General features: G+C 47.5%; 2 protein-coding genes across 2 annotated transcripts in view; both read left to right on the top strand.

Moving 5' to 3' along the window:
• Positions 1–217: 217 nt before the first annotated feature.
• Positions 218–5,090, top strand: LOC138671843 (trichohyalin-like). Its single transcript, XM_069759974.1, has 3 exons — positions 218–342; positions 2,115–3,485; positions 4,505–5,090. The coding sequence occupies exons 1-3, from the start codon at positions 218–220 to the stop codon at positions 5,088–5,090; spliced, it is 2,082 nt and encodes a 693-aa protein (XP_069616075.1).
• A 2,347-nt stretch (positions 5,091–7,437) lies between these two features.
• Positions 7,438–9,300, top strand: part of CHRNA10 (cholinergic receptor nicotinic alpha 10 subunit) — a 102,969-nt gene continuing 101,106 nt past the window's right edge. The window contains exon 1 of the mRNA XM_069759570.1: positions 7,438–7,774. Coding sequence (XP_069615671.1) covers positions 7,729–7,774 — 46 coding nt within the window. The 5' untranslated portion in view covers positions 7,438–7,728. The remainder of the gene's footprint in view (positions 7,775–9,300) is intronic.

The following is a 9,300-nucleotide window of genomic DNA, read 5'->3' as shown; positions in this document are numbered from 1 at the left end:
GATGGATGGGAAGAGAAGGATCAAGCGATATCTGAGGATGGACAAGAAGAGAACGATCAAGGAAGATGTCTGAGGACAGATGGTAAGAGAAAGCCCAGGGGAGACCTCTGAGGATGGATGGGAAGAGAGGGATCGAGCGATATCTGAGGATGGACAAGAAGGGAAAGATGAAAGGAGATATCTGAGGACGGACAACACTTGAACTTGAACAAGGAAGATGTCTGAGGATGGATGGGAAGAGAAGGATCGAGCGATATCTGAGGATGGACAAGAAGAGAACGATCAAGGAAGATGTCTGAGGAAGGATGGGAAGAGAAAGCCCAGGGGAGACCTCCGAGGATGGTTGATTTAGAAGGATCAAGGAAGATGTCTGAGGATGGACGGGAGAAGAAGGATTGAGAGACAACCTAAGATAGACATTAAAAAATGATCAAGAGATATCTGATGATGGATGAGAGGAGAAGGATTGAGAGATGTCTGAAAATGGACAAGAGCGATCAGAGTAGGCATTTGAGGGTGGATGAGATTATTATTATAGTCATTTATACCATGGCTCTATACATTATTATTATTATTATTATTATTTATTGTTATAGCGCCATTTATTCCATGGCGCTTTACATGTGAGGAGGGGTATACATAATAAAAACAAGTACAATAATCTTAAACAATACAAGTCATAACTGGTACAGGAGGAATGAGGACCCTGCCCGCGAAGGCTCACAATCTACAAGGGATGGGTGAGAATACAGTAGGTGAGGGTAGAGCTGGTCATGCAGCGGTTTGGTCGATTGGTGGTTACTGCAGGTTGTAGGCTTGTCTGAAGAGGTGGGTCTTCAGGTTCTTTTTGAAGGTTTCGATGGTAGGCGAGAGTCTGATGTGTTGTGGTAGAGGGTTCCAGAGTAGGGGTGATACGCGAGAGAAATCTTGTATACGATTGTGAGAAGAGGAGATAAGAGGGGAGTAGAGAAGGAGATCTTGTGAGGATTGGAGGTTGCGGGTAGGTAAGTACCGGGAGACGAGGTCACAGATGTATGGAGGACACAGGTTGTGGATGGCTTTGTACGTCATGGTAAGGGTTTTGTAGTGGAGTCTCTGGGCAATGGGGAGCCAGTGAAGGGATTGACAGAGGGGAGAGGCCGGGGAATATACATGTGAAAAGGGGTAGGCCTTCAGGCTCCTTTTCAACGTTTCCCTGGTAATCAAGAATCTGATATGTTGGGGTAGAGCAGGGGTGGGGAACCTCAGGCCCCCGGGCCATTTACGGCCCTCAATTACCTTTTATCAGGCCCCCGAGCAGATTCTCATGGACCGCATTCTTGGGCAAAGAGCTGTATTTTGATTGCCACAAGCTCATTAATTTCTTCTTGCTCTGTTAGCACACACACACTGTTCACTGCTGAACACTGAAGGGCATGCAATGAAAGATTACATCCTGAAACCAGTGCCGGAGTCAGGATGTACTTTGTGGGTGGAGTTTGTACGGCCCCCGAAGGATGGTATAAATATCCAAATGGCCATTGGCAGAAAAAAGATTCCCCACCCCTGGGGTAGAGAGTTCGAGTAGGGGGGATGCGCGGGAGAAATCGTGTATGCAATTGTGGGAAGAGGAGATATGAAGGGAGTAGAGAAGGAGGTCTTGTGAGGATCGGAGGTTGCGTGTAGGTAAGTACCGGGACACGAGGTCACAGATGTATGGAGGAGACAGGTTGTGGATGGCTTTGTATGTCATGGTTAGGGTTTTGTACTGGAGTCTCTGGGTAATGGGGAGCCAGTGAAGGTATTGACAGAGGGGAGAGGCCGGGGAATAGCGGGGGGACAGGTGGATTAGTCGGGCAGCAGAGTTTAGAATAGATTGGAGGGGTGCGAGAGTGTTAGAGGGAAGGCCACGGAGCAGGAGGTTACAGTAGTCAAGAGCAGGAGTTAAGAGCATGCACTAGTGTTTTTGCAGATTCTTGGTTAAGGATTGTACGGATCCGTGAAATATTTCTTAAGTTGAAGTTGGCAGGAAGTGGAGAGGGCTTGAATGTGGAAGGAGAGATCAGAGTCGAGTATTACATCAAGGCTTCAAGTTTGCAGGACTGAGAGAGTGAGCAAAAGAGTAAACTGCACAGGAAGGAGCAGAAGAGTAGATTGCACAGGAGAGAGAGACTGCACAGGAAGGTGCTGAAGAGTGGACGGCACAGGAAGGAGCTGAAGAGTAGACAGCACAGGAAGGAGGTGAAGAGTAGACGGCACAGGAAGGAGCAGAAGAGTAGACGGCACAGGAAGGAGCTGAAGAGTAGACGGCACAGGAAGGAGCTGAAGAGTAGACGGCACAGGAAGGAGCTGAAGAGTAGACGGCACAGGAAGAAGCTGAAGAGTAAACTACACAGGAATGAGCTGAAGAGTAGACTGCATAGGAAGGAGCTGAAGAGTAGACTGCATAGGAAGGAGCTGAAGAGTAGACGGCACAGAAAGGAGCTGAAGAGTAGACGGCACAGAAAGGAGCTGAAGAGTAGACGGCACAGAAAGGAGCTGAAGAGTAGACGGCACAGAAAGGAGCTGAAGAGTAGACGGCACAGGAAGGAGCTGAAGAGTAGACGGCACAGGAAGGAGCTGAAGAGTAGACGGCACAGGAAGGAGCTGAAGAGTAGACGGCACATGAAGGAGCAGAAGAGTAGACGTCACATGAAGGAGCAGAAGAGTAGACGTCACATGAAGGAGCAGAAGAGTAGACGTCACAGGAAGGAGCAGAAGAGTAGACGGCACAGGAAGGAGCTGAAGAGTAGACGGCACAGGAAGGAGCTGAAGAGTAGACGGCACAGGAAGGAGCTGAAGAGTAGACGGCACAGGAAGGAGCTGAAGAGTAGACGGCACAGGAAGGAGCTGAAGAGTAGACGGCACAGGAAGGAGCTGAAGAGTAGACGGCACAGGAAGGAGCTGAAGAGTAGACGGCACAGGAAGGAGCTGAAGAGTAGACGGCACAGGAAGGAGGTGAAGAGTAGACGGCACATGAAGGAGCAGAAGAGTAGACGTCACATGAAGGAGCAGAAGAGTAGACGTCACAGGAAGGAGCAGAAGAGTAGACGGCACAGGAAGGAGCTGAAGAGTAGACGGCACAGGAAGGAGCTGAAGAGTAGACGGCACAGGAAGGAGCTGAAGAGTAGACGGCAAAGGAAGAAGCTGAAGAGTAGACTGCACAGGAATGAGCTGAAGAGTAGACGGCACAGGAAGGAGGTGAAGAGTAGACGGCACATGAAGGAGCAGAAGAGTAAATGGCACAGGAAGGAGCAGAAGAGTAGATGGCACAGGAAGGAGCTGAAGAGTAGACGGCACAGGAAGGAGCTGAAGAGTAGACGGCACAGGAAGGAGCAGAAGAGTAGACGGCACAGGAAGGAGCAGAAGAGTAGACGGCACAGGAAGGAGCTGAAGAGTAGACGGCACAGGAAGGAGGTGAAGAGTAGACTGTGCAGGAGAGAGACTGCACAGGAAGGAGCTGAAGAGTAGGCTGCAGAAGGAGGAGCAAAAGAGTAGACTGCACAGGAAGGAGCTGAAGAGTAGATGGCACAGGAAGGAGCAGAAGAGTAGATGGCACAGGAAGGAGCTGAAGAGTAGACGGAACAGGAAGGAGCTGAAGAGTAGACGGCACAGGAAGGAGCTGAAGAGTAGACGGCACAGGAAGGAGCTGAAGAGTAGATGGCACAGGAAGGAGCTGAAGAGTAGACGGCACAGGAAGCAGCTGAAGAGTAGACAGCACAGGAAGGAGCAGAAGAGTAGACTGTGCAGAAGAGAGACTGCACAGGAAGGAGCTGAAGAGTAGACGGACCAGGAAGGAGCTGAAGAGTAGACTGTGCAGGAGAGAGACTGCCCAGGAAGGAGCTGAAGAGTAGACGGCACAGGAAGGAGCAGAAGAGTAGACGGCACAGGAAGGAACTGAAGAGTAGATGGCACAGGAAGGAGCAAAAGAGTAGATTGCACAGGAGAGAGAGACTGCACAGGAAGAAGCTGAAAAGTAAATAGCACAGGAAGGAGCGAAAGAGTAGATGGCACAGGAAGGAGCTGAAGAATAGACGGCACAGGAAGGAGCTGAAGAGTAGACTGTGCAGGAGAGAGACTGCACAGGAAGGAGCTGAAGAGTAGACTGCACAGGGAGGAGCAAAAGAGTAGATTGCACAGGAGAGAGACTGCACAGGAAGGAGTTGAAGAGTAGACTGCACAGGGAGGAGCAAAAGTGTAGACTGCACGAGAGAGACTCCACAGCAAGGAGCTGAAGAGTAGATGGCACAGGAAGGAGCTGAAGAGTAGACGGCACAGGAAGGAGCTGAAGAGTAGACGGCACAGGAAGGAGCTGAAGAGTAGACTGTGCAGCAGAGAGACTGCACAGGAAGGAGCTGAAGAGTAGACTGCACAGGGAGGAGCAAAAGAGTAGGTTGCACAGGAGAGAGACTGCACAGGAAGGAGTTGAAGAGTAGACTGCACAGGGAGGAGCAAAAGTGTAGACTGCACGAGAGAGACTCCACAGCAAGGAGCTGAAGAGTAGATGGCACAGGAAGGAGCTGAAGAGTAGACGGCACAGGAAGGAGCTGAAGAGTAGACGGCACAGGAAGGAGCTGAGGAGTAGACGGCACAGGAAGGAGCTGAAGAGTAGACGGCACAGGAAGGAGCTGAAGAGTAGACGGCACAGGAAGGAGCTGAAGAGTAGACGGCACAGGAAGGAGCTGAAGAGTAGACGGCACAGGAAGGAGCTGAAGAGTAGACGGCACAGGAAGGAGCTGAGGAGTAGACGGCACAGGAAGGAGCTGAGGAGTAGACGGCACAGGAAGGAGCTGAAGAGTAGACGGCACAGGAAGGAGCTGAAGAGCAGACGGCACAGGAAGGAGCTGAAGAGCAGACGGCACAGGAAGGAGCTGAAGAGCAGACGGCACAGGAAGGAGCTGAAGAGCAGACGGCACAGGAAGGAGCTGAAGAGCAGACGGCACAGGAAGGAGCTGAAGAGCAGACGGCACAGGAAGGAGCTGAAGAGCAGACGGCACAGGAAGGAGCAGAAGAGTAGACGGCACAGGAAGGCTCAGAAGAGCAGACTGTACAGTCATGGCCAAAAGTTTTGAGAATGAGACAAATATTAATTTTTCCAAAGTCTACTGCTTCATTTTTTCTAATGGCAATTTGCATATACTCCTGAATGTCAGAGTGATCAGCTTAACAGCAATTACTGTACTTACAAAGTCAATATTTGCCCAGAAAATGAACTTTAACCCCCAAAACACATTTCAACATCATTGCAGTCCTGCCTTAAAAGGAGCAGCTAACATCGTTTTAGTGATTGATCCATTAACACAGGTGTGGGTGTTGATGAGGACAGGGATGGCGATCAATCAGTCATGAATAAGTAAGAATGACATCACTGGACACTTTAAAAGGAGGCTGGTGCTTGGTATCATTGTTTCTCTTCAGTTAACCATGGTTATCTCTAAAGAAACACGTGCAGCCATCATTGCACTGCACAAAAATGGCCTAACAGGGAAGAGTATCGCAGCTACAAAGATTGCACCTCAGTCAACAATCTATCGCATCATCAAGAACTTCAAGGAGAGAGCTTCCATTGTTGTCAAAAAGGCTCCAAGGCGCCCAAGAAAGACCAGCAAGCGCCAGGACCGTATCTTAAAACTGTTTCAGCTGCGGGATCGGACTACCAGCAGTGCCGAGCTTGCTCAGGAATGGCAGCAGGTTGGTGTGAGTGCTTCTGCATGCACTGTGAGGCGGAGACTCTTTGAGCAAGGCCTGGTTTCAAGGAGGGCATCAAAGAAGTGACTTCTCTCCAGAAAAAACATCAGGGACCGACTGATATTCTGCAAAAGGTACAGGGAGTGGACTGCTGAGGACTGGGGCAAAGTCATTTTCTCTGATGAATCCCCTTTTCGATTGTTTGGGACATCTGGAAAACAGCTTATTCGGAGAAGAAGAGGTGAGCGCTCCCACCAGTCTTGTCTCATGCCAACTGTAAAGCATCCTGAAACCATTCATGTGTGGGGTTGCTTCTCAGCCAAGGGAATCGGCCTAAAAACACAGCCATGAATAAAGAATGGTACCAGAATGTCCTCCAAGAGCAACTTCTCCCAACCGTCCAAGAGCAGTTTGGCGCCCAACAATGCCTTTTCCAGCATGATGGAGCACCTTGCCATAAAGCAAAGGTGATAACTAAATGGCTCATGGAACAAAACATAGAGATTTTGGGTCCATGGCCTGGAAACTCCCCAGATCTTAATCCCATTGAGAACTTGTGGTCAATCATCAAGAGACGGGTGGACAAACAAAAACCAACAAATTCTGGCAAAATGCAAGCATTGATTATGCAAGAATGGACTGCTATCAGTCAGGATTTGGTCCAGAAGTTGATTCAGAGCATGCCAGGGAGAATTGCAGGGGTCTTGAAGAAGAAGGGTCAACACTGCAAATATTGACTTGCTTCATTAACTCATTCTAACTGTCAATATAACCTATTGGTACTCATAATATGATTGCAATTATATTTCTGTATGTGATATAAACATCAGACAAACACTAATAAAAACCAGAGGGCAGCAGATCATGTGAAAATAGAATTTTGGTGTCATTCTCAAAACTTCTGGCCATGACTGTACAAGAAGGAGCTGAAAAGTAGACTGCATAGGAAATGTTTCATTTTCACTCTGATTACATTCAGACTGTGTGATTTATTGCTGCAGTTTTGCACAAACCCTGATCCTTTTTTAAGATGAATAGAATGTCCTTGAAATGATTCCAGGGTCTGGACAGGGCAAAAATCCTGACAACTGCTCTGGTACACAATCTATGGTTGTCACAGACAGAGGGACAAGGTTTGTCCTGCGAGATTCCAAATTCTGCTCTCGTGAAAGAAATAATATGTAGGGAGACTGCAGCGTACAGGTGAGTCTGCGGTATACGGGGGAGATGACGGTATACGGGGGAGATGACGGTATACGGGGGAGATGACGGTATACGGGGGAGATGACGGTATACAATGGCTGCAGTACAAGGGGCAAAAGAGAACAGTGGATTCCCACCATTCTGCTGATTCATCATCTTGGCTCATCGACCATGGAAGGCTGGTGGGGGAGCAGTATCTACACATCTTCACATGATTGTGGAGCTACTGACACAGACTGAGGGACCTTTATAAACACTCAGGAGCCTTTACAGGTGTTTATTGTTAATTATTCTAATTTACTGAGATAATGACTTTTGGGTTTTCATTGGCTGTAAGCCATAATCATCAACATTAACAGAAATAAACACGTGGAATAGATCACTCTGTGTGTAATGACTCTATAGAATATGAGATTCACTTTTTGTATTGAAGAACTGAAATAAATTCATTTTTTGATGATATTCTGATCTTGTGAGAAGCTCCTGTGTGTGTGTATATATATATATACTCTGTAGGCGCTGGGAGGAGAGATCGGTGCTGACTCCGGAGAGAAGACACCAGAAATACAGAAACCAGAAGAAGAGGAGCAAAGAGAAACAGCAGGAGAGGGAGGAGGAGGACACCGAGGAGGAGACCGAGGAGGTGCGAAGACTGCGCTCCGCACACTGACACCCAGAGACCCGGCGAGACATGCTGCCGAGCCGCCAGCACAGGAAGACCACCACACAGGGCATTGGGGGCAGCCAGCACCCAGGGACCCCGACCACCTCTATGGCCTGAACTCCAAAACGCAGCAGTTTCTCCACACTGCACACAACATGAGACTGCTGCCCCTGATCAGCTGCTGCCTCTGCCTCCTGCCAGGTGAGTGGGGTCCACTGTGTTTTCTGCGGTGTTACATAGGACTGCAGGTGACATCTACTATATTATCTGTACTCAGAGAGTTATCACTGTGTTATCTGTGGTGTTACATAGGACTGCAGGTGACATCTACTACATTATCTGTACTCAGAGAGTTATCACTGTGTTATCTGTGGTGTTACATAGGACTGCAGGTGACATCTACTATATTATCTGTACTCAGAGAGTTATCACTGTGTTATCTGTGGTGTTACATAGGACTGCAGGTGACATCTACTACATTATCTGTACTCAGAGAGTTATCACTGTGTTATCTGTGGTGTTACATAGGACTGCAGGTGACATCTACTACATTATCTGTACTCAGAGAGTTATCACTGTGTTATCTGTGGTGTTACATAGGACTGCAGGTGACATCTACTATATTATCTGTACTCAGAGAGTTATCACTGTGTTATCTGTGGTGTTACATAGGACTGCAGGTGACATCTACTACATTATCTGTACTCAGAGAGTTATCACTGTGTTATCTGTGGTGTTACATAGGACTGCAGGTGACATCTACTACATTATCTGTACTCAGAGAGTTATCACTGTGTTATCTGTGGTGTTACATAGGACTGCAGGTGACATCTACTACATTATCTGTACTCAGAGAGTTATCACTGTGTTATCTGTGGTGTCACATAGGACTGCAGGTGACATCTACTACATTATCTGTACTCAGAGAGTTATCACTGTGTTATCTGTGGTGTTACATGGGACTGCAGGTGACATCTACTACATTATCTGTACTCAGAGAGTTATCACTGTGTTATCTGTGGTGTTACATAGGACTGCAGGTGACATCTACATTTTCTGTACTCAGAGAGTGATCACTGTTATCTGGGGTGTTACATAGGACTGCAGGTGACATCTACTACATTATCTGTACTCAGAGAGTTATCACTGTGTTATCTGTGGTGTTACATAGGACTGCTGGTAACATCTACTACATTATCTGTACTCAGAGAGTTATCACTGTATTATCTGTGGTGTTACATAGGACTGCAGGTGACATCCACTACATTATCTGTACTCAGAGAGTTATCACTGTGTTATCTGTGGTGTTACATAGGACTGCAGGTGACATTTTCTATATTATCTTTGCTCAGAGAGTTATCACTGTTATCTGTGGTGTTACATAGGACTGCAGGTGACATCTTCTATATTATCTTTGCTCAGAGAGTTATCACTGTGTTATCTGTGGTGTTACATAGGACTGCAGGTGACATCTACTACATTACCTGTACTCAGAGAGATATCACTGTGTTATCTGTGGTGTTACATAGGACTGCAGGTGACATCTACTACATTATCTGTACTCAGAGAGATATCACTGTGTTATCTGTGGTGTTACATAGGACTGCAGGTGACATCACTACATTATCTGTACTCAGAGAGTTATCACTGTGCTATCTGTGGTGTTACATAGGACTGCAGATGACATCTACTACATTATCTGTACTCAGAGAGTTATCACTTATCTG

This window comes from Ranitomeya imitator, chromosome 3 (genome assembly GCF_032444005.1).
Source record: "Ranitomeya imitator isolate aRanImi1 chromosome 3, aRanImi1.pri, whole genome shotgun sequence".
Classification (NCBI taxonomy): Eukaryota; Metazoa; Chordata; class Amphibia; order Anura; family Dendrobatidae; genus Ranitomeya; species Ranitomeya imitator.
The sequence above is the reverse complement of the archived record's forward strand: the minus strand, read 5'-3'. Positions and strand labels throughout refer to the sequence as shown.